The sequence below is a fragment of the Phalangium opilio genome, unplaced genomic scaffold (assembly GCF_054372755.1).
Source record: "Phalangium opilio isolate 3A_F unplaced genomic scaffold, DU_Popi_V2 ptg000209l_1, whole genome shotgun sequence".
Classification (NCBI taxonomy): domain Eukaryota; kingdom Metazoa; phylum Arthropoda; class Arachnida; order Opiliones; family Phalangiidae; genus Phalangium; species Phalangium opilio.
In genome coordinates, this window is record NW_028324217.1 from 10,747,618 (window position 1) to 10,773,216 (window position 25,599).

At 36.7% G+C, this 25,599-nt stretch overlaps 5 protein-coding genes across 7 annotated transcripts in view; 2 read left to right on the forward strand and 3 right to left on the reverse strand.

Moving 5' to 3' along the window:
• Window positions 1-11,495, forward strand: part of LOC149619115 (uncharacterized) — a 24,371-nt gene extending 12,876 nt beyond the window's left edge. For 2 of the 3 annotated variants that reach the window (XM_089855042.1, XM_089855044.1), the window contains exons 2-5: window positions 7,439-7,673; window positions 8,810-9,741; window positions 9,815-10,156; window positions 10,221-11,495. In XM_089855042.1, coding sequence (XP_089711168.1) covers window positions 9,301-9,741; window positions 9,815-10,156; window positions 10,221-11,420 — 1,983 coding nt within the window. In that variant the 5' untranslated portion in view covers window positions 7,439-7,673; window positions 8,810-9,300 and the 3' untranslated portion in view covers window positions 11,421-11,495. The other variant, XM_089855043.1, reaches the window with a different exon arrangement.
• LOC149619107 (uncharacterized) overlaps window positions 1-25,599 on the reverse strand; it is a 95,420-nt gene that overhangs the window by 59,597 nt on the left and 10,224 nt on the right. The window lies entirely within an intron of this gene.
• Window positions 11,471-15,158, reverse strand: LOC149619116 (uncharacterized). The gene is made up of 8 exons (XM_089854570.1): window positions 14,563-15,158; window positions 14,258-14,476; window positions 13,370-14,195; window positions 12,534-13,288; window positions 12,247-12,471; window positions 11,945-12,188; window positions 11,831-11,889; window positions 11,471-11,763 (listed from the first exon to the last, which is right to left on the reverse strand). Exons 1-8 carry the CDS (start codon window positions 14,887-14,889, stop codon window positions 11,476-11,478), a joined length of 2,943 nt encoding a protein of 980 aa, XP_089710696.1. The 5' UTR covers window positions 14,890-15,158; the 3' UTR covers window positions 11,471-11,475.
• LOC149619117 (multiple coagulation factor deficiency protein 2 homolog) lies at window positions 15,175-19,162 on the forward strand. The gene is made up of 4 exons (XM_089855050.1): window positions 15,175-15,876; window positions 16,963-17,043; window positions 17,101-17,267; window positions 19,006-19,162. The coding sequence occupies exons 1-4, from the start codon at window positions 15,728-15,730 to the stop codon at window positions 19,119-19,121; spliced, it is 513 nt and encodes a 170-aa protein (XP_089711176.1). The 5' UTR covers window positions 15,175-15,727; the 3' UTR covers window positions 19,122-19,162.
• On the reverse strand, window positions 20,076-22,363 carry LOC149619118 (uncharacterized). Its single transcript, XM_089854571.1, has 2 exons — window positions 21,840-22,363; window positions 20,076-20,640 (listed from the first exon to the last, which is right to left on the reverse strand). Exons 1-2 carry the CDS (start codon window positions 22,361-22,363, stop codon window positions 20,076-20,078), a joined length of 1,089 nt encoding a protein of 362 aa, XP_089710697.1.

Genomic DNA, 25,599 nt, shown 5'->3' on the forward strand with positions numbered 1-25,599 from the left:
GAATTATGGCTAATTTTTGTTTAAATTTTACTACAATAAAACTATACATGAGAACTTTGCACAAAAATAACAAGCCTTATTTTGCACATATCATTAAAATTTCAAGTTATTTGAACCAGTATTTGCAAAATTAGGGCCAAATAACGCTGTTCCTCCCATAGACGGGCATGTTAAAAGCTGACTCCTTTGATTTTTTTCAGCGAAAAAATCGAAAATTCCTGGCATGCGCTTTTACATAGGAAAAACATTCTTTTGACGGGCTTCTATAGCGCGTGCAACCAAAAGCATGATTGAGCCGGCTGTGACCAAACGGAGCCGTCTTAGCCCGTCTGCTTCAAAACCTCGGTAAAACGTATGACGGTACGTGACATGTCGCTGAATATTGTCTATTAAAATCACATCGTTTAATGTAATTAGTAAAGTATTCATCGAGTGTTCCGAATTGGTATGATTACAGTTTGTGGGTAATCAGCCATAACTGACGTAAATCGCCGAGTATTAAGTGGAAACTATTTTTACAGTATATATACGCGATGTACGAGGTTACCTCCCATTTTTAAAATGTGAGTAGTTTTTGGTAATCGCCATCTAGTGAGCGAATTCTACTTTGATTTTATTCCGTATTTTAAAAATGGCCGCGGACAACAACAATCTTTATGACACAGAGTTAACCCTTTGTCAGGTCCCGAATGAAGTTTGCAAACCCACGATCTCCACTCCCTTAAATCCCTATCACTACTTTTACAGCCAAGAACGGAACATGTTCTACCCCAGCTTGCCATTTTTATTTTTCAAAACTTACTAATTACCAATGAGAATAAAAAAATATGTTCAAATCATCGGATTCACCGAGCCAAAGGATTTCAGACGATGGTTTTGAACTTCCTGCTTTTGAACGCTAGATGGTTTTGAACTTCCTGCTTTTGAACGCTAGATGGTTTTGAACTTCCTGCTTTTGAACGCTAGATGGCTTTAAACACCGACGTTTAAAGAGACAAAAATACCGAATTTTACGTTTTACTTCGACGCTAGATGGCGGTATCAGAAACTACTAAGACGCAATGGCAGCCCCCTTGAATTTGCCTGGTAAACGACGTATATCAGACCTCGGGGACTTCCGGAACATTTTTTTTTGGTAATAACATTTGGGGGTGACGAGCTAGGGCTTGAGAAGCCTTAGAGCTCCATAGCGAGAAGATAAACAACAAAATTTTGGAAAAGGTGTAATATTATTTGGGAAGTAGATGAAGATAAACAACAAAATTTTGGAAAAGGTGATATAACAGGGTTCATACGAACATGGAAAACAGGGAAAACCTGGAAATATCAGGGAAATTGGTGTAGAGGAAAAAATCAGGGAAATATCAGGGAAAATGAAAATTTCTTCGAAAAATCAGGGATAATAATTTTTTTTCCAAAAAAATCAGGGAAATTAAATAAAGTGAAACAAATACACTTCAGTGGGACCCATAATCTAATTTGGTGCACGAAAAAAATCGTCTTATGACGGTTTAAACGCAAAAATAGCAAGATCACAGTTGATCAAAGACCAAAATCGTTTAACTTATTATTTAAAATGAATCCAGTTGAAATGAATGTTTTGTTTTTGATTTAAAACGGCATCAATTGCTTTGATTTCTGTAATTGAATTTCGCCGTAGACCTTTTATGAGGTGACCTTTCCTTTGACTGGAAATATCTAAGACCATAGATTGAGCTAAATTACGACACTGACCTTCAAAATATCTTTTAAATCGGTCATCTCTGAAAACATTTCATTTCAAGTGGCCCCTATTTAGTCACTTTTTGCTGCTTACCATTTCTAAATTAATTAGTCACTTATTCAACTAAAATTGAGCGTATGAGTGAGTATCAGCCCTGGTGTATGGAATTCTGTATTTTGGTACTGTCTATTATAACCTAACAAAGAATGGTAAACATATAATATTTATTTCGTAACCAAAGCTACTGGCATCCACAGAGGCATGAGCCTATATAATGTGGTTGTAGCTATAGTCTGGTTACCCTATTTGAAATTATAACACTCCTCCAATGCAAAAAATGCACCTGGAAATTTATAAGAAGTATTCTGGAAAACCTGGAAATATCAGGGAAATTGGGTTTCGAAATTTCGTATGAACCCTGTATAAAAATCACGATGGATTGTATTTGCGACGAGTTTTAAAAGTCTCGTCCACCTCCACGTGAAAACCCTCCCCGCCAAGCTTATTTTCGCGTTTTCAAAATCCTGCGAAACAATTACTTCGCATACTTCACGAAGCGTGCTGTAATAATCCACAGCTGTATTTGGACTACAGTCCGTAGCTCTTACCGCGCATTTTACGGAAAGACGGTTTGCCCAACAAAAAACCAAAAAAGGGAGACGTTAATGCTCAAATTCTGACCACTAAACCAAGTATTGTCTAAAATTGACAAGCTTCCGTTACACCCATCGAGGAATTTATCAGGGTTGGCAAGTTTTAAACAATTTGTTTTAAACTTTTGTTTAAAACTTGTTTTAAACAGCCATGAAAAAAAACATTAATTTGTTTAAAACGTTTTAAACAAACAGTTTAAAACATGTTTTTTATGGAGAGGTATTTCGAATATTTTTACCTCGTTTTATTTGAAAATGAGCGAAAATAATAGAATAATAATAGAAATAATAAGCTTCAGTCAAAACCTTGCAATTATTTGACTGTTTCTTATGAGTGTTTAATTGTTTGGAAACCTTACCAGTTGATTTATCCGTTACCAATCTGTATTGAAGACTGATATTCAATAATTTGATTAAGAATAACTTATTTTGTCGTCTACCTAAGGTAAAGGAACAACGTTTTTCTACACTGTTGGTACATTTTACTGTTCTAAAGTGATTACGCGTAATATTTAAAGCCAGGCCCTTGACAGTGCTAAAATAATACGCTTAATCCGTAAACGGAAAACATAAAGCGCCTACAAAGTAGAAAGGGGTGGTGAAGTTTCATATGTATGAGTTCTGACCAAGAAACTCTGCAGTATGGAAGCGAAAATTCCTTAATAGTGGCCACAAAAGAAATCAAGCATTTGGACATTTGGGGTTAAATGAACAATTTTACCCATCACCCTCATTTTGTATGTGCTATTAAAAATACACTTTCGTTTTAAAAAGATCTCTTGCGCTCTTTTTAAACAGTCAGTAGAACATTTCAAATATTCAAATTTGATCCCTCAACACGTACTCCCTTTTAAATAATTAATTTCATGATAAAATTTTTCGGAAAATCTAATTTTAAATCGTGTTTTAAACAATAAAAACACAACTTTTTTTTACTACATTTTTGGCAACCCTGGCAAGGACCCTTTCTTACACCTTCAAATTCTAAATTTTAGGAGCTCTTGATTTCGTCTTTTCGTGTTTTTCTTCTCAATACGTTTTCGTGGTCCGTTGGTCAAGCTGTATGATACTCGCTTTGGGTTCAAGTGGTCCCTGGTTCTAATTCCACACGGACAATTTCTTACACCATGAAATTCTAAATTTAAGGAGCTCTTGCTCTTTTTAAACAGTCAGTAGAATATTTCACATATTCTGTATTGATCGCTTAACACGCACTCCCTTCAAAATAATTAATATCATAAAATAATTTCGGAAAATCTAATTTGTTCTTGAAAAAGATCAAATATGTTATTTTTCAATTAATTTGGAGGGAATAAATCGATTAACAATTAAATAAATTGATTGAATTAAATTGTGATTAAGGAATAAATTAATATAAATAAAGAAAAATCGCAATATCGGATCTTCAGTCAATTGATAAACGTCACTCTCATCGTTTGTTTTCTCTGTCTTGGTCCGAACCAAGACCATTTTGTTTTATCAAGCAGGCTGTGAAAATAAGCGCCTTGCGCTAGCGGGAGTAGTGGCTTAAATGGAGAGCCGCGATGTATAATATATAGGCTATTAGTTCTGCAAGAGTGATTTTAAACATGTTTAAAACTAGGTTTTTTTTGTGTTTTTTACTGTTTTTTTTCTACTTGTTTAAAAAACAGTTTAAAACAACAAATCGTGTTTTAAACAATAAAAAACACAACTTTTGTTTTTTTTAAAAAAAACTCAATTTTTGCCAACCCTGGAATTTATTCATGATTCATCTATACCTATTTGAATATGAAAAGGCCTTATAATATCGATGACGAAACTTTCGTGCTATAGGCCTACTCTAAATTTTTCAGCTCCTCATATGTAACTCAATTAATTGAACGATATGTTAATTCAGTTTTGCCAACCAAGTCGTGGTTTAAATTCCATTTTGTGGGATTTGTATCTTTTTTTTGAAATGGGAATATGGTATTTTGGCTAGAATTCAAGGAGTTTAGTGTGATTTTTGAGTATTTTGAGAATTATTTTTGCTAGGCTAGTTTTTTCAACAATTACTGACTAAAATCATATTTATGTCAATGTTTGGAATGAAATTATCAAATTTCTGATAAAGAAAATGTGATTTCTCTTAAAATTTCATTATAATGTAATTTCTCAAGGAGCTAAATGAAGTCCAAACTAAGAGGCTGCCATTACTTTTTAAAGTGCGCAGTGGCAGCACCAGGGGTAGGCAACATAGGCTATAGCCTACTTTTCGTTTCACTTTGGGGGCTCTGAAAGGGCCTCTTAATGTAAAATATTTGGGCCCTTGCGCTAGACCACTAACCTTGAGAAAGGAAATTATTGAAACCTTTTGTTTCTTCAGAAAAAAGGATGTTAAAAACTACGCGTCAGAATAAATGCTGACTTCATATGTCGAAAGAATCGTCCATAAACTACGTCACACTCATGGGGGCGGGTTTTCTAAAAATGTGACGTTTCGTGACAAAGGGGGAGGAAGGGGTTCCTCGATGCGTGACGTCCCATTTATCATTAATTTTGTTACCTAGTCAGTAAGAGCCCGAGGTGTTATTTCGTTATAAAATAAAACAATTTGACCTGAGGGCTGGGCCATAATAGTAGCCACATCGTCATCTATTTAATGAGCACTTAAATAAATATAAAGATCCCAAAGATACAAATTCAAAAGTATCCGACCCCACAGATAAAAATGAAAAATATCCGACCCCACAGATAAAGAGGTACCACTACCCACCCCCGACACTTTAGATATAAACTAAAGGATGAAAACTCGGGTAAGCTATAGAGTTCCTATGGTACAATGGTAGAGTGTCTTACTGTTGCGCTAGCAACACGGGTTCATATCCCGGGTGCGATTGAATTTTTTTTAATTAAAATAAAATCTCTAACCGAGCTCAGTTACCCCTTTGGGTGGGTTGAGGTACTATAGACTTCCTTTTAAGCTAAAATCTGACGATAACGAAGCGAAAACTCCGGCCACAACAAATACTACTACTATTACGGCTCGGGTCAAAGTAAGAGCCTACGGTAAACTACGATGTGGCTAAAAACACAACATTCTACCAGGAAACGACCACTACGATAATTTACCAAAATTACGGGCGGAACAAAATTCAGTAACGCGGCTCTCTCGGATCCATGCGATCCTTCCGCATTATGAACCATTTTACCAGGTACATAAATTAGGGAACTACTATAAAGACTGAGTAGGGTGTCTAAAATATTCTTTAGATAAAACTTTTCACAATACCGAAGATTATTTGGGAGTAAGGAACGAAAGATCTTATCAATCTGGTCAGCTTTTGCTTGGACTATTTAAGACGCCGAGTATTTGTTTTTTTACGAGGAATGTTTTCTGTTCACGCGGTTACGGCGAACTCAGCCGCCGGCGGCTCGGGAATCGGGATACCGCTGATACCTAGCCAATTCTACTATTATTCGCAAAGCTATTTTTCTGTTGAAATTAAAAAAAAAATCTCATAATATTTAGTTGAAGACTTATTAAATGACTCGAAAATTTTCGAAACTTGAGCTTTAAAACGTTGAATATAATAGAGCGACTAACGAACGATACCGCAAATTTGCCTTCCGAGCTTCCCGGTTATGTCGACGGCGAAGAAAATAGTAATAGCCGTCGCCGATTGTCTGGCATTAAAGAGGTTATCTACGGTTAGGGGCTTATGATTGGTTAAAAGCTTTTTTTTTCGTCTGCTTAGTTTTTACTTCGGGAATGCCATGAAATCCATGGCCAAAGATATGGAAAAGTGGGACTTGCGTACTTTATGTGTGAAGCATAATCCGCTTTTGGTTAAACCGGCCATTTAAATGAATCAGTTAACCGAAAAACCGGTTTTTTTTTCGGGAAGTTGACATCCCTACGCCCGAGCGAAAAAAAAAACACAGTTACGCGTTCAACGTCAACGCTTTACACAAGCCAATCAGAAAGAAGCTTGAGTCGTGACGTCATTTTCGACCACGCGTGTTCGGAAGAGGACGTCCGCGGTCCGCATTGTTTTTATTTGTTTAGTTTCTAATCGAGAATGCCGAAAGTTCAATGCTGAAAGTTTTATTGAAGAGGTTCGGAACCATCCATATATTTATGATATGGGACACAAATATAACAAAGATCAAAAAGAAAGACAATAGATGGGTCGGAATTGGTGCAATGTATCCGACCTCACAGATAAAAATTAAAAAGTGTCCGTCCCCACAGATAAAGACACTTTTGAGATAAAAACTCGGATCGCCTATCGAGTCTCTATGGTACTGTGGTAGGGTATCTTACTGCTGCGCCAGCGACCCGGGTGCGTTGTGATAAAATATTAATTAATACACCCTCTCACCGAGCTCAGTTACCCCTATGGGTGGGTTGAGGTACTATTAGTCCATTTTAAGCTAAAATCTGACGACAACGAAGCAAAAACCACAACAACTATTACTACTATTACGGCTCGGTACAAACTAAGAGCCTATCATATACTACGATGTGACCAAAAAAGGTTCTCTTTTCAAATTAATCAAATTAGATTTGTAAATGAAGACAAGTCATAGTGCGTTAGAGGGTGGGTTAAAAATGTAGCGTAGTTTTTAGGAGAGGGGTCTGAGAAAACGTGACCAAGCGTGATCTGGGGGACGAGAGGGCAGAAAATGCTTTTTTTTTTGCGTGACGTAATTTATGGACGGTTACAAAAATTCCGTTGTCATCGTAGGTGCCGGCTTTGAGTTAGGATAATAAATACACAAGCAATTTAAACATTGAGTACTTAAAATTTCTTAGCAATAATTTAGGTGCACGCCCATAATTGCGAAAAATATTTAGCCTACACGAAAGAGTATCCTGGTACCGCGGCTACCGCCACTGCCGGTCTTGCCGTCTTGGTTAATCCTCGTAAACACAATGTTCAATATGTCCTGGTTGGAATAGGCTGGCATTTTGCTAAGACTTGACGCGGGATTACTCAAGACGGCAAGACCTTAGTCTTACCCTGCATGAACTAATTGAAGTCAATCCGTTATTTTTGAGAAAGGTACTGTTTTCTGATGAGGCTAAATTTTGCAGGGATGGCACGATAAACCGGCAAAACGTACACTGAACCCAACAAAATTATCAGTGGTTACGACATCATTACCATCAAATGCGATGCAAGGCAAATGTTAGGATGGACATTCTTGGAAACTGAATTGTCGGACAGTTCTTCTTAGATGAGAACATCACTGAAGACATTTTCTTGGACTTCCTGCAAATGTATCGCAAGACATGAACAGTCGTCTTGAAGAGTGCCTTCATCACAATGGTAGACACATCGAATGTTTACGTTGAGACCTTTACCAAACAGATTGGAGGAGACTAGTCGTGGGACTGTGCTAAAACAATTTGTTGCCATCTAGCATATTCTCCAGTATTCTTTTTGTAACTTGCCACTCATTGTCTAAACATTTATTTACATCCTGTATAATTTAGTATAGTGACGTCATTCGTTGGCAGTATTGGGGGTTGTCCACAAAGTAAGGTGTTGGTCTGATCTCGACCACGCTGTATAACCGTATACGTTAAGTAATATTAATTATTGTACAAGCCCTACCACATCGCAATACGAAAACTTAGTTAGAAATACCTACATTTACTAGAAGTTGGAATTTTTAACCATTACTAGCCTAACTGAGTTCAACTCATATCCTAATTAAGATCTCTTCTCAATTCCTAACGGAAATTTTTGTTTGTCAGTTCAGTTTTTAGCCACATCGTTTGATGTACATCTGACGATGTTGGTATTAGTTGGGCTTGGTCTGAAGAAGAAGAAGTATCGTTCGTCTTTTGAATGGGAGAGTGAAAAAAGGGATTTTTGATTTTCATAGGGTGGGTATTTTGATTTGTCTATAAAAGTGCAATGCGAATGTACAACGCACTTGTTAATGAACGTACTTAGAGTGAAAAGGGATAAATTGTGTTAAAGGGATAATTTCATTAATTGGTGATTTTTAAGGGGAAAGGCTTATGATTTACCCATGACAGTACAATGCGGATGCATTGTGAAAATATTAATGATCAAAAAGTAATATCTGTAGTATTTTATGAACACACAAATTTATCATATTGCCTTACCTAAAACGAAAAGTTTCAGTCTCTCTTTAAAATTTCTCACACTTTTAGACATGACTTTTCTAGGAATCCGAACTTTCTATACAATAAATGATTCGGGGTTTACACAAAGAAAGAACTCAAGTTGGGTGTTTCTCTTTCAAACGCTTCTGGGAATAAGTTCATGCTATAAATTTATAAGATGCGATAAGTATGCGTTGGCATAATTTTATGACGTAAAGTTAAATTAGCGTTATGTGTTTGATCATTTTAGCATTGCTAAAGGTAACTCATCGAGGGGATAATCACTAAAATGGGTAATTACTATAACTTAACTTTCTCTTCCAAAAGGTTCTGGTTATAAGTCCATGTTAGAAATTTATAAGATGCGATAAGTGAGCATCGGCATAAGTCTATGTTGTAAAATCATCGAGAGGATAATCACTAACTATTTGGTCTTCGATTCGCCGAAACAGCATAGGTAAATTTATACGGGTAATAATTTTATCACTGTTTAGGGTAGTGAATCGAGGGGCTATTCACTCTGATTTTATGCACGGTAAATCATTTTAGCATTGTAAAAGATAGCGCTATCACCATAAGTAACATAATAACCATAAGTATGACAATTAGCCAAAACTAACTAGAAACCTATTTTCGAGCCTTTTACGTCATCATAAGTTCGCGCCCAGCACAGAGACCCCTAGCGGTGGAAAATGAAGCGACTTCCGCCCCATACCGGAAATCCGGTTCAGAGGTTAAAAGAGACGCCATTGAGATTTGAGTCACTTTGCTAAGCCTTGGGTTGATAGTTGATTTGTAATTGTATTGAAAAAAGCAGCATGGAAGACAATTTAACTAGTGAAGAGAGTTTAGAAGTATTAAATACAATAAATATGGAAGTACCAAATATATTTGGTGACTCTAGTCCTGTGCTACAACTTCACTACAAAGTAGTAGAAGGTGGATTCGCTAGTCAAATCATGAAACGCATAAACAATGGGTATATTTCCATCTATAAAGAAAATTTGCCAAAGACAAATAGGAAAGGAGAGTTAGTTGACACAAAACTTCAAAGCTGCTCTACTGTATTTAAGTTTCATATATGGGTATTGAGAGAAATGAAGACTTTTGAAGATATTATTGCTGCTGTATCACCATTTGATAGAAACAACCTTCTTCTACTTCTACACGTCTATGCTGAAGAGGTGTTTAAATTCTGGTGTCAGAAGCGTAGAATATGTAGTTCGTCTTCCATTGGTGGTGAAGTATCAAAGAAAATGGTAAGCTTTTTAATTGTTTCAACTTCCGTTATTTATATAGGAAAGATGTGGTAAGATGAAAGTATGTTTACAGAATGATAGTTTGGAAGATGCATATAACAGGAGCCTTCTAACCATAGGAGGTGGCTGCATGGGCGAGGTGTGGAGGAAAAGTAAACGAAGGGCATTTTTTAGTAAAAAGCTAAGCCCCGGGCAAATAAAAGAGGCAAAAACACTTTATGATGCAGTCTTGAAGTTGCGACAAACTGCCGAGGAAAAAACACAAATAATATTCTCAGGAGTAAAAGTGAGAGATAGAGGAGGTCTTTTCATCCCAAAAGAACACCTACTGGAATATCTCGCGATGTTAAATAAAGTTATTCGATTGGTTCTGTGTGATGCTGGAATCAAGAAACATGGCCAAAATATTCTACAGGTATGCATTTTAAGTTTTTCGACGGCTATTCCTGTGATTTCAATGTGAGTTTTTCCATGGATAGGCAGTGATGGATGTTGTGAAGGAAAATGAACCAAGTCTTACGCAAGTATTTCTCGAAGGAACGGAAGGCCTAGTTGAGGAAGAAGGAGCTAAAATTTTCATGCAAGAAATTCAAAGGAAGTTTGTTCATGCTCTAAGTAACGAATTTATAACAGGGTGGGATGAAAAAAACAAAGAACAACAAAAGCAGCAATCAAAAGGAGCTAACGGGCTACGGGATGAATTATACATAGTTTCAAAGAAATTAAAAGGAAATAACAGTATTAAAGTCATTCAGCCCAAGAAAAAGCGATCCCTCAAGAAAGATATTCATCTTAAAGGACCCTCAAAGTGTAAAGGGGTATCTCAAATTCAAAGAAATCATGTTAAACCTTGTGATATAAACAACAATAGTGATATAAACAGCAAAAGTGATATGAACAACAAAAGTGATAACCCAAATGTCCAATTATCTACTGAACATAACAAGGCAAACCAAATTGCAACAAAATCATCATTGGCCGGCCCTTCAACGTCCGCTGACATAAACAAACAAGTACAATCAATTGCCACCGAAGAATCACCACTGAGGAAATGCAGGGGCAAGTTAAAGAAAAAGAGGCTAGTCAATTATTTTCCCTCAGAGAAGACGGTTGCAAGTATAGTGGGTATTCGCCCTCTAGAAAATTATGCCACAGGCATAACAAGTCCTCAAGCAACTTCAAAGAATAAAGTAATCAAAACTCTTTCCCTGGTTAGTGATATTGAAATGTCTGACAATCAGGTAGCTTCAAGCCCTCCCCCGATCAATGGAAACGTCATAGTAGAAAGTACAAAAAATTCAGTTTGCCACGTGTCAAATAAACAAATGATTACAAGCCAATCATCTAGTTCTTCAAACGTACAAGATGGTAACGGAAACTCAAGGGATTCATTAAGTCCTGTAAAACAATTGACATTGACACAACAAAAAGCTCGCACAGCAATTACAATTACAAAAGGGGAAGACTCATTAGCACACGTAAATCCTATCAGAAGCCCTATTTCAAAACATATAAAAAATGTTACAAAACCAAGCAATGTTAAAAAGGTTGCCAAAAATCCTAAATCCATCTCTAAACTTCAAGACCAGAAAAGTGACCAATTTGAAATCAGTCGTAATAGGTCCAAAAGAGAGAGAAAAGTTCCTAGTCGCTATGCCATGTATTCTTTAAATTATTAATTGTACGTCCATTTCAATTTTAAAAAAATGTCAAAAATTGGTTATTAAATTTGTATCAAGCGGCGTTAAAATATTTTTTTGTAAATGATTTCATTACATAAAGTTTTTCATTTCGGTAACCAGCTCCGCTGTGATGACCTTTCATATCTCTAATAGTTCGGGAGGTTTTACGGACTGTGGCAAAATTAATTCCAGTTAGCTTTCCTCCTGCTCCATGTTTGTATTGGGAAAACAAAGTTTCAACCGCACTGCCGTTCACGCGAATTGGGCACAAATAATAACCGGGATTCTCCCTTAGAAATTCTTTAAATCCATAAACCATGATTCTCAGCAACGCCCATGTCTTTAAATGAGATGTAATTTTGTTTACAATATTTCAATTGTGTTTATAACTGTGAAATATACAATACCTGCCAAGAAATGAATTTTTTCTGTCTTGGATTGCTAAGGTTAAATGTGGAATCATTTTCTGTAAGGAAATTCAGTTTTATTTTAATTGGTTATTTTATTTTGAAGTTACTCACCTAGTATATACTTGAACCAATTAGAAAAATATTGCATTCCTGCATCAATGTTTCTGATAATGTCACAATTTAAATCGTCAATTGCACCTTTTTTCAGTGTCCCCATTTCAAAAAGGTTATGACACGCTTTTAAATAATGGTAAGTGCCCATGACACTCTCATAATCTTCTGGCTGGGGCTGTGGCAATCCATCAGTCGGTGGTGGATGGGCGTATTCATATATAGCCGACAGTACGTCATTTTGCTAAAATCGAAAGTTTAAGAGTCATTTATAGTGTTGACAAATTGTTTTTGAACCTTACCTGCAATATTCGAGCCGGCTTAACATTGAGCTTGGTCCAAGCATCTCTGTCTACGTAGCTCTGATACAATTTAGGAATTTTTCGTGGAATGCCGCAGTCTCTCAAAGCGTCATCCCTCTTTTTAAGGTCGACAATGTGTTTCCACCCAAAAGTAATTCCAAAATAGTCAAATTCCTTTGCTCTTTCAGGATCCGAAGCAAATAGCTGATTTATTAAGTTTTTCAACTACAAAGTTTAGAAAACAACAATTAAACCTTAGAAATGTTTAACGTCCACAATTATGTTACCTCATGAGAAGGACAAATTACAAAATGAATGTTTCTCTCCATCCGGAGTGGATTCGGGAAGGAAGTAGGGATGTTAAAATTTATTTCGCCATTCTTTTTCTGATAAGGAAATGTTACATCGAGGCCCACCATCATCTTGATAACTGACAAATTCGCGCTGGCTCCATCACAGACAATGGCAGAAATGTGAAAATGTTGGTATTCGAAAGCCTTTATCACTTGGAGAAGACAACTCATTGTCACATGAGCATCAGCGGTTGATGGTAGGGAAAAATAAGGGCCAATAACATCGTAATTTGCAGTCAAGTCCCTCCATAAAAACTGAAGCATGTAATTGGCTTTAGTTATGTCCTTGTCGTCGCATACTTCTTCATATAAATCGTCCAAGTAAGCATATTCTTCATAAGGCATTGCTGCTCCATACAGTTTGTGATTTTTGGAGTTCCACATTATTTTGCCAGCCACCTTCACCTCGTCAAATATTAACACCCCGTCACCTTTAGGTTCAGCTAGTCCATTGGCGATTTGATCGTGTTTAAACAAATTGTATGTTTCCTTTTCTTCCCGGAGCTTCTCGTGATTTACTCCTGGTTCATCCAGGTTTTTCTTGGTTTTTCTCTGAAGACTTCTCCATGATGGCAAGTTTAATACTTTGAAAGAAGAAAGGGCATCATACGCAGCGTGGCTTCGACACGCAACTGCCAAAGCCAAACGATAAGTGATGGCGCTCCACCTATTTCCTCGTTTTCCAGTCACTAAACATAAAAACACCAAAACTTGACAATCTAAAATTTTTTCTAAATATAAGGAAACTCAAAATTAATTGAAGTACACACCATTTTTCTTTTGATCATTCATAAAGTCCTCTTTCTCTTGAGCTAAATTAGCAGCACAATCTTCGTCCCAAACCTCACGCAATCGCTTTCTTTTTGCAATAGCTGACTCACTACTTTCATTCGTATCAATGGCTAATACCTCTTCCAGAACCGATGGAAAGTTCTCCTGTATTTTGGCTGTGACAGATTTCATTTCTTGGTGTTGCTTGTCATTTAGTACCATTTTGAATTTCGTCAACTTTTTATTCAATTTAACAATTTTCTGCTTCGCGATGTGATACCGCTGAGAAGCCAGTTTTTTCTTCAGCGCAAGGCTTCCTGGTGACAAAAATGAAGTAGGGCAGGTCGACGATGGCTGGCATTTCCTCTTACGTGATGTTGGACTTGCGTTAGCCTTGATTCTACGTTTCAAAGATGCACGCAAATATCGCATTAAGTACTTGCACTCCTTGCAAACATTTGAGTCTGCCGCCACAATATTTTTCGGTTTTGTAAAAATTACCGGGCATTTAAGGGACATAAAATGCTTTACAGGAAAATCTATGATTTTTAATGTTTTTGGAATTAAAGGTAGCTGCGAAAGAATTTCTATGGCGTCACTAGCTAGACCACTACAAAAACGCTTATCGGGATCTGAAAGGTCCTTTAACAGTGAAACTACTACATCCTCCAAAAGCACAGCATCTTTGAAAATTTCTACTTCTTTCACCACTCCTTTGAACAAAACCACAAGTCTTAATGTGCCAGAACAGTTTAAAACATATTTCAATGGCTCTGCATTGTATTTCTCTTCATAAGATCCTCTCTTAGTAACCTCCAAAATCAACTACAGAAAGTGTTATTAAACAAATGATTATTTTAAAATGTTCGATTGTTCACTGTGCCAACCTGATTATTTGTTGAGACTTTTTCTGTTAAATCAAGTGCGCTAAACTTCGCCACTATCTGTTTAAATTCAACACTTAATTTCAGAGGGAACGTTTTCGCCCCTAAAGCATGAAGGGAGCAACTCAACTTCTCATGACTCTGATATGGGGAGATTTCGCAATTCCTGGTCTTTTCGGCAATTTCACTTGTTTTTGAACAAATGACCTCGTTTTGCGCATCCTGTAAATCAGGTTATAACATTACTTATGGTATTAATGAGTTTTTAAAGCGTTTCGCAACAAGTGTAAGGCTAAACATTTACTGACCTTCATTAAAGAAATTGGAAGATCGATTCCCCCAAGTTCTTTGCTCTCTTGAAGCACGTTTAATACATTATCGACTTGCAAGGGCTTCACTGATGATGTTGGTGTTAATTCGTTTACATTTAACTCTCCTGTTTTCCCTAAGACTCCCGAAGAAACAGTACAAACTGCTTCAAGCTGTTCATAAGGCTTAAGCCTTTGCAAGCACATCAATCCCTTACATTTCTCAGTCTGACTTTTTACCGACTTTAGCGCGACCACATTACGAAGTTGAAAATTGCACTGGGTAGATTTAGTAACGGAATATTTAGATTTCAAAAGGCTTATCATTTTTGGTGCTGAAAATCCGACTTAGGGCAATCTTAAACTCAAACATAGAAACACCGCGACAACGCGAACGAGCTCGTACAATAAATAGCAGACGACTATTTCCGACACAAATGCGTTCAAGGAGATGGTTTATTGTGATTGGCTAAAATTGTACAATTATGTCATTCGCCAAAGACCAGCATGAAGTACTCGACGGGGTTGCAAGTCCTGGCCTGATGTAAGTGAGAGTGTCAGTGTTGATTATAGGTTTCATTTGGAAATTTGCATTATTACAATGGGAAGAGTCATACTTATGTTTATTATGTTACTTATGCTATCACTCATTAGGGTAGGGTATACAGGAACTATTCACTCGTACGATGTGGCTACTATTACGAGCCCTTGGGTCGTCTTGTATTATTCACCACACGCGTCTCTTCTTAACGTGTGAAAAATAGATTTAATAACACGTGAAATAATTTAAAAGAAAATGATTCAAATATTTAGTTGTAATGTCTTTTTGCACTATACAGTATTTTAAATAATTCATTGCTCTCTCTGATTTCCCAATACACGTTTAAGGAAAGTTGACAGTGTAAAAGTAATCAAAATACTTTTCGCGTAAATGTTGGAAGCTATACTAAAGTAGCGGTATACCCTTCAGATGAACAAACAAAAGTTAATAACCAAATAAAAGAAGGAAACATTTAACGATAATAAAAGCGGAAACTGCCCGTACAATAACGAGAAGGAAAATTTTCGAAACCTTGGAACGCCTGCTTAAATTTTACTCCCCGTGAAAGTTGAAATTATATTTTCATAAGTTTCTATAAGCGAATCTAGTCAATCGGTGTTAAACATGGCAAAATTTAGGCTTTCCTGTTTTTACGTGATAGCAGTGTTAATAATGTTTCAGGTTAGCGACGCAAATTTCCGTGATCATCACCTAGTTTCAGCGGATTTTGATGAAAGTGCTCTGCACGATGACGATTTTATTGAGGATAGTGAGTACGTTTAACGGATTACCCATTACAACGTTAAAACAGATAAGAGGAAGGGGGCGTATAAATTAGACTGGTTCAGTTGTATGCATTTATATGTGTTACTAGATTTAGCTTTATTTGTGTAGTTTTGAAGCTCTTATTTAACAAAATTCTTAAACAAGAACGCTGTTTTGCACAAGAAGAAATAGAAATTAAACATGAATATTCTTCTTCCCAATTTCTTACCAGTTATCTTCAAAATATATGAAATTGAGATTTTTATAGAACTAACCTTACATAGACCATTCCATTATTTCCTACAGAGAAGCAAAAACACAGTAGGGGACGCCGACATCTTAAGTTATTTCCCTCGCATTATAAAGCACCGCTAGAGGCAGCTCGAATTGACTATCTTCCCGCGTGTAGTGAACTCTGGTTCCGTCTGCAGTTGCCTCGGGGCGCGAGGAAAATATCCTAAGATTGCGGCTTCCTCCCCGTGAGTTGATTTTCTGCATGCAATTAATGGTTCTACACTCTTGTATTTAGAAAATTATAAGTCAACGCCTAAGTGCTAGTTCGGATGAATAGCTAAATTGTAAATTTATAGTTACATAAGTTTATCATGCCTCTAAGTACACAAATACGGGTTACAACTGGGCATTTTCCGCAGGCTACTGTGACGTCAGAAATAGCGCTAAGAGTCGAAAAGAGAAAATTTGAAATTTCTGTCGCAGTGCAGCCACCAAGCGGTCGACACGATTACTAAATGGGTCACATGATAAAAAATCATACAATGGAATAAAGGAGATTTTCACGTTTCGTATAGGCAGGCATTGGGGGGGGGAACGAATTTGCTTAAGCAACCCCAAATCCCTCTCTCTCGTGAGTTAGAGGCGGTTTCAGTCCTGAAACTTTCTAAAAGGGATAAAAGAAACGCTAGGCTAGGCAGTACAATTTTGTAATGAAGTTGAGGTGATAAGTGATACGGAGAGAGTATTGGGTTTCATTAAAGGGAAACAGACAAACACTAAGCAGCCATTTCTCTACTTAGAGGCATGATAAACTTATGATAGTTCCTAATGATTTACTCGTCATAATAATTTATTTTCAGTCATTTGAGAGAGGATATTGAGAATGCTTTCGGCTTTTTCTTCGGATTTTCTCAGGAAAATTTAGAATTTTCCTTTTTTGTGTAAGTTTTGTGATCACAACCTAATTACTCGTTATAAAGATCTGAGTATATCAACAGTATTCATGACTACGACAATAACACCAAATTGGACGGACTTGAGCTTATGAGTGCCTTGGGCCACACTCACCATCATCATAAGAAAGAAGAAAACCCAAATTCCCCACCCATAACTGTTGCGCCTATAAACCACGAAGAGATTTCTGAAATAATTAAAAAGAACCAAGGTACGTTTTACCAAGAAATATGTGCAATTTAAGGTCATATTTGTAATCCGTCATAAAACTATGAAACATACTTCTGAACTTGTATTATGTAGTTTTTGAAGAAGAGACCGAATACAATAAGCTTAAAATGGTGTTTACAAAAGGACCGGGTTTCCTAAATTTAAACAAGCCTTCGCGTCTATTAACAAGGGATAATTCAATATACTGTTTAGTCCATATAGAAAGGGAATTCAAACCGTTCTTTTTTGCTGAAAAACTTAATGGAATTTTCACGCCAAGTAGAGTTTTACACTAAAATCAGTTGTTAGTGTGATCTTATGTAACATAATAACAATAAGTATGACACTCAATGAAATTCTTTAACAAAGCAACGTCATCAAAACGTAGTTTAAGTGAACCAATAAGATAATTTAAAATTTTCGTTACGTGTTGAAGGGAGGGGCTCTATGCTGGGCTATGACTCGGACTGAAGTAAAGGCTAACCGTTCTCTATTCCTGCTTCTAAAATTCCATGGATCCCTGATGTTTCCATCTCATAGAGTTACCAGTTAATTTTCTTATCGTTCGAATTCCCCGCCTATATTAAGAGATCCCCCATTTTTGCCGATTGAAGGGGCTTTTATACAGCATCTACGAGAGATGAAATGATCACCGACTTGCGTGGCATTCTCTCAAACATCGCCGCCCAGAAGCTTGATATACATTAGCGCGCCAAATTCCCGACACCTCCCATTATAACATAGATTAATTTTTGTTGTGCATAATGGTATAAACAGAAGTAAGATAAGTGACTAGAAGTATCGAGGTAACCAAATTCTTCACTTGGCGAAAGTGAATATTCTTGATAACACACCAACGGTTGCCCCTCTGGTAGCGGTTTCTGAATTTACCCTCCAAAACGTGAGACGCTCGCGGCGGTAGACGGCCGAACTAGATTCAAGCACCCGCGTCTGTGTTCCGCGGCTTTAGGTTGAGGGGAAGGGGGTAGGGAATGTTTTTGGAACTCGACCAATTTTCTCTCTCTAGTGTTGGCGCGATGGAAGCGGAATAAAATTCTCAAATTTGTTCACAAGTGCCGGGATCTTTTACCAATGCTAGAGCACTTTACTTCTAGACCCTTATCTTACTTCTGGTATAAAGTTTCTACCTCTTCGAGTGACGTATGATGGCAAACCAAGAATATTAATCGAGGTAGAACGAGAGGAAAGTTTTCACACGCCTACCAAGTTGTGAATAGAGCTCTGAACAATCCTTGAATAATTTCATAATTTTAACTTCCGCAGTTGCTTATAAATAAAGAGCAATAATGGCTTATCATGTTAAATAAGTCTGTAGGTAGTCTTCTTGACATGTAGAGGTAATATTTTTAGAATTTTCCGTTTCCCGAGTTGTTATTTTTCATAACAAAAATGGATTAAGCTAAGCGAACTCTAGATAACCATATTCTTTGGCCCTGTCTTGGCACAATCTAACATTTGAACATGGTGAAGGCTCTGACTCAAATAACACAGTTTCGATTTAGACTACGATGCAAATTTTATACTTGTTGAACCCGCAAATGATAAACAAAAAATCCAATCCCTGGATTTTCAGAAATTTTTATCATAAGACCATCAACGGAAAGTTAAACATTTTCACCCTTTTCTCTAGTTTAGAACATCAATTTATTCAAAAAGAGCTTACACAGATTTCAAATTATAAAAAGTGAGATACATTACATTATTAATTAATATTTCAGAAATTGTAGATCGAATTCTAAAAGAAGACGATGTTAACCATGATGGTTTTATCTCTTACCCCGAATACAAGATAAGCAGAAAAGCCAAAAAGTTGCTCAAAGCGAAAACTATGTAACTAATTAAATCTGTATTAAAGAGTTTCATTTATTATTTTAAGTGGTTAAACTATTTAACTTTGTTTACACAAGTATTCCAAGTTTCCTTGTAAATTACTAGAAAGTTTTGGAGTAATACAATCGACCTCTAACGCTAAGTCACATTCGTGACCACCTCTCTCCTTTGTGGAAAAGCGTGAAGAACTGGAGGGGAAATGGGCTTTTTTAATACAGCGATCCTGAGATTCCTGGCGGCTCAAAGAATCACAGTTCCATATCAAAACCTTGAGGCCACAATGAGACCTTAACATGCCGTCGTCAAGACACGAGCCAATGCATTATTCCCGAGGCCTTTATAATCTATATCTATATAAATGGAAGTCCTGACTGACTGATAGACTGATTGATAATCAACGCCCAGCCCAAACCGCTTGCCCTGGAAGGCTGAAAATTTGCAGGAACGTTACTCATAAATAGTACGTGCGTACTAAGAAAGATTTTTCTAATCCGCCGCCATCTTAATAAATGGCGCCCAGAAATGTAAAAAAAATCTACTCTATGCAACAAAGTCCGCGCGTTTCAACCGATATCACAAATATTTAGTTAGACGGGCTAAAATGGTCTTTTTGGTTTGATTTGTTGGCATCTTTATTTATGGAATAATGTCCGCGTGAAAAGTAATAAAAAATGTCCCGACGGGCTGACGGGCAACGCCGAGTGCCTTAGCTCCTAGGGTGCTACAAAAATATTAGTCATCAGTAAAATCTACCCATTCTTTATATATTTTGATGGAAGTTTTTATTTCACGCGAGCGACAACGCGGGTAACAGCTAGAACTTATATAATATAATTATCTTAACTTTTCAACTATAGCAGCACCACTTCAAAGAAAAGTTTAACTGTAGCAGATTAAAATATATTTCGATATACATCGAAGATCAGAGATGAATAAACCTATGATGACCGCTAAGACATTAACTTTTCTTAATAACTATTCTCCTTAATGGAAAATATATAAAATTTTTCAAACAAGTCTTCAAGGTTTTACGAAAGTTTTGGCTCATGCAATAATAAATGAAGAATGTCATACAATTCGAAACGAGTATTCCAAAACGACTCCGCGCGAATTTATTCAACCAAGTAGAACCAATTTCGCTGTCAGGATTATATATTAGAACCGCGCTAACTACCGAATCGGGAATGTAAGCGAAAAACAAGAATAATATAACAACGAGCATAGTTATCGTTATACGCTCTTCATTTTCACCAGCGTTGTACCGGACTTCACAATGTTCTTTCGTGCAAAGAAGTTGAGTTCTTTGAACGCGCGCTCTCCACAAACTACGAAGCAAGATGACAGTGAGGGCTCCAGTGCACAAACACGGCACGGACGTGACGAGGAGCATAACAAAGCCAGCGATCTTTCCTTCCGTATACTCTGTAACCATGTATGTTATGTTTTCTCCATGAACGACATTCCTCAAGAAGAATGGACTGTCGAATTCCATGTCATCGAAAACGGAGTTCATAGCAAGTATCCTGCATAGAATAATAAAAATTATACTTTTATTGTGGCGAAATTTCAACGAAACTATGGTTCCAATATTTGAGAAACAGTCAACCATTATAAAGAATATAATTTCATGTCATGTGTGTCTCTCGAAAAGCGAATGCGGTGAAGAAGTCCGAGTCTAATGGCTAATGCCTAATATTACCCATTTTCTCAATAACTACACGAATTACAAATGCATTTCAAATACAATACTTAGGATCCATTACATGAGTTAAAAATGACCAATATATATATATATATATATATATATATATATATATATATATATATATTGTATATATTGGTCATTTACTACTATCAGTTACTAACTGATAATCAACGTCCAGCCCAAACCACTTTACCTATACCACACTGTAATGTTACAGACAGGCTACCTTCAAGTAGTAGCATAAGTTTATAAGCTATGTTCCCTAAATATGACTTTACCTATACTTTGAAATGCAAGAGACTTACTGAAAGCTAGTTCGATAACGACATGAAATTTTACTAAATTCGGTTTTGAAGTAAATCTTCCTATTTAGTCTTTACGAGAATCTATGACATATCACCTACGTCACTTCATGACAAGCTCTCAGAAACCACTGACAAACTTATGGAACATATCTTATGAACTTATGGTAGTAGGTACTAAGAAATGTTTTATCAATCCACGAAAATCTTGAAACATGCGGCCAGAAACTAAATAAGCTTCCTTAAGTAATAACATCCTTACCTTTAAACTTTTTTTGAGAATCCTAGGGATTTTCTATTTATACTCAAATCCGAACTCGTAATGTTAATCTCTATGGAGCTTAACAATACGAGGTCAATAAATTTTAGTCCCAAGGTTTTGCGACCAAGGGTACGCTGTTTTCACAACTTAGCATTACAGCACTAGCAAAGGCTGAAAAGATGTAGAATCTCATTTCTCATAGTGTAAAGTTAAGTTGATCTTTTTGCATAGGTTTCAAAATAAATTAATTTTAAACCAGGCGCAAATAATTTCATATGAAGCATTTTCAAATGCATATAGCCAAAAAACCAGAAATCGGAGAATTAAAAGCTTGATATTTTTGGGTTCACGGAAATTAATTGTATCTTTTGTTATATAAATCAAAGGTTTTTCAAACGAAGCTTCTCATTCCCTTTAAATAGCAAAACAAATTTTTAAGTCTCAATCAATTACCTGTTGCAGTATCCGTAGACCGTAAGAAATGCAAAAGACGTTATAATTACTAGCGAAAGTGCTAATTTAGCACGCGCCACGCTACACCACTTTGATATGGCGAAAGGACAGGTGCAAGCGATGACACGAAACATTCCGATAGTTACGGTTAGCCAGTTGGACATGGACAATGCTCCAACCAACGCCACGATGATGACGAAATTGACGAAAGCGTACTTGTGAAGAAGATTTAAATGAGGGAAATATACCGCGATAATTTCGGGAATAAATGAACAAAAAATAACTAAATTTGTCGCTTCTAAAGCGGACAACAATATATTTAATGGCGAGCGCATTCGTGCGTGTGAAAACACGACGATATTTGTAATATTACTAAGAATACCGATGAGAGTCAAAGTCGCGTAAATCCACGTTGGTATTTTGAGACTTAGAATAAGAATGCTTTTCACTTTCATACTTTTACTTTCCAACTGGATTAAAGTTTCATTGTAATCAATGACGTTAGAGGTATTAAATCTATACATTATAAAATGGACAAAGAACGGTAGTTTTTCTACTTGGCTTTCGCGTACTGTTCAACGCTGAGACCGAATTCGATTTAGAGTTAGATTTTACTGACGATAACGACGGAGCTCTCTTAATCTAGTAAACAAAACACACCCTACATTTAATATGAATAATGGAATACACTGCCCGTTTACCTAAGCTAAAAACTTATCTGTCTAGCCCAAATTCACACGATAGGCTGACATCTATATTTTGGTCAATTTGGGGATGTTGGAAAATTTGATGTAGTCTACACCATCCTGAGAATATATGGATTATGGACTCCCCTTCTCCTACAATATTTATATTCTTATTCACGAAGCTTTGGGACCGGTGCATTTAACCTTTGATATGAACTATAGGTAAGAGCCGTTGATGACTTTCGGTACTAATTCAGATGAGGTTTTATTGTTGTCCCTAAAACATCGTTTGTTATTATATAAAAACATTGCGTCCGTGATACACTCTCTTCATAGTTTTGAAAAAGTACCCTTTGAGACTCGTTAAAAATGTTGATAAATATAAACAGCTAATATCATTAGTATACGGTTTTACACTTAACTAAACAAAGCTATAATCATAAGTTTATAAGATATGTTCCATAAGTATGTCACTACCCATACTTCGTAATGTTAGAGGCTTAATGAGAGCTAGTCCAAGAACGACGTGAGAATTGACTACACTCGGTTTTGCAGTCCATCCTCCTCTTTAGTCTGTACTAAGCCTTTGACAAGGCCTCACTACGCGTCGCTTTACAAGAATCTATGACGTTTCACCTACGTCACTTCATGACAAGCTCTCATTAACGAGTGACACACTTATGGAACATATCTTATAAACTTATGCTATAATTTATACCTAGATTACTATCAAAGGAAAAGGTTACAATTACAACTGTACGCGACAATTTGGTCTCGCCGATTTGGTCTTGGGACAAATTGGTCTAGGGACAAATGGGTCCCGGGACAAATTGGTCTAGGTACAAATTGGTCTCGGGACAAATGGGTCCCGGGTCAAATTGGTCTTGGAACAAATTGGTCTCGGGTCAATTGGGTCTTGGGGCAAATGGGTCTCGGGACACTTTGGTCTCGAGACAAATTGGTCCCGGTACAATTGGGTCTCGAGACAAATTGGTCCCGGTACAATTGGGTCTCGGGAAAAATTGGTCCCGGTACAATTGGGTCTCGGGACAAATTGGTCCCGGAACAATTGGGTCTCGGGACAAATTGGTCCCGGAACAATTGGGTCTCGGGACAAATTGGTCCCGGAACAATTGGGTCTCGGGACAAATTGATCTCTGGACACGAAAGTCTCGTTTTAAAACAAATATCAACCCTTCAGAATTTTTTTAAACACCCAAATTTAAACGAACCAAACCATACCTAACCAAACCTTACCTAACCTAACCTAACCATACCAAACCTTACCTAACCTAACCAAACCTTACCTAACCGAACCGAACCTAAACTAACTAAACCTAACCTAACCCAACCCAACCTTGTTTGGAGGTAAGAAGATTATTTATATGAGTATTAAAAGCCCGCCTCTTACCACAATAATAATAGAAATATTTTAGAAAAAGTGTCAGGTAATTAATAGGAGAATATTTTGGAAAAGGTGGCAGCTAATTAATAGGAGAATATTTTGGAAAAGGTGGCAGCTAACTATTAGGAGAATATTTTGGAAAAGGTGGCAGCTAATTAGTAGGAGAATGTTTTGGAAAAGGTGGCAGCTAATTAATAGGAGAATATTTTGGAAAAGGTGGCAGCTAATTAATAGCAGAATATTTTGGAAAAGGTGGCAACAAATTATTGGAACCATGGTTTTGGAAAAGGTGGCAACGAATTATTGGGACCATTGCTTTGGAAAAGGTGGCAACTAATTAGGTAGCCAAATAATCACGAGACCAAACTGTCCCGAGACCAAATAATCACGATACCAAATAGTCCCGAGACCAACAAATCACTAGACCTAACAGTACCGAGACCGAAAAATCACGAGACCAAATAGTACCGAGACCAAAAAGTCCCGAGACCCAAAAATCACTGGACCAAAAAAACACGAGACCAAATGGTTCCAAGACCAAATCGGTGAGACCAATTAGTCCCAAGACCAAATCAGAGAGACCAAAATGGCGAGACAAATTCAGCGAGACCATATTTTCCTGTTCCGCAATTACAAACATTTCATCTTATACAAAGGCCATCATTTTTTTTAAACCCCTCCATACATTCCTGGTTCTAAATATTACGATATTATGGCCCAAATAACAATACTTTCAAACAGCTTATTCTCTTCAAAAGTCACGAGTTTTCTCTTAAAGGGAGGGTGAAGTGCAAAATAAAGTGATTTTTTATCGATTATTTTACTAATTGTAAGACCAGTCTGCATAATGAAACACTCAGGAAATACAGTCTCCGCTCGATGTTTGGACCTCTAATGTCGTGACTCGATAGGTCCAAACATTTACCATCCTGGTTACTACGCTTAACGTCGCTGTATTGTCGGTCCCGCTAGAAATACGTCTGTAGTGATACAATTGTAACAATAGGCCTGTTAAAAAACGAAACAGGAAAATATGGTCTCGCTATATATAATCTTCTGTTCTTCGTCAATCCCACATTGATAACAGCTTCTATGCACCACCATCTTGAGGTCTTTGTCCATTCCGGCTTCTTCTCCATCGTTTTCGTTTGGTTTTAAGATATACGCGGCGATCGGCTAGGGTTACGAGAAACGTCCAGCCTCCCAATGGCAGGGCTTCCACCATCGGTTCACGCGAATGCGTTTTTATCTATTATTATAATGGAAACGAATCGAATATATACCCCAAAATTTGAAAAAAGCGGGCAAGAGGGGTACCCTTCACTTTAAACGTCAATATTTCGAAAGATAATAGGAACAACTTTATTTTAAACGATTTATCTATTTTTAAAGTTATTTACTGGCGATTAAAATAATTAATATAATTTATATTTAATTAATTATTTAAGATAAACTTATTTCTATGTAATGACACAAGTGAGAGTTTATATAGAACGAGTAATGAAGATTGCATCCGAATCGAAACACTACACGAACATCAAAGTTAATATAAAGCGAGTAGGATGATAAGATCTCTTACAAAACGATAACATTTCCTTTTTGCAGAATATTAAATGGAAATATTTTAAATATTTTTCGGCATTACGATTCTTTAAGTAGTTGTGTAGCT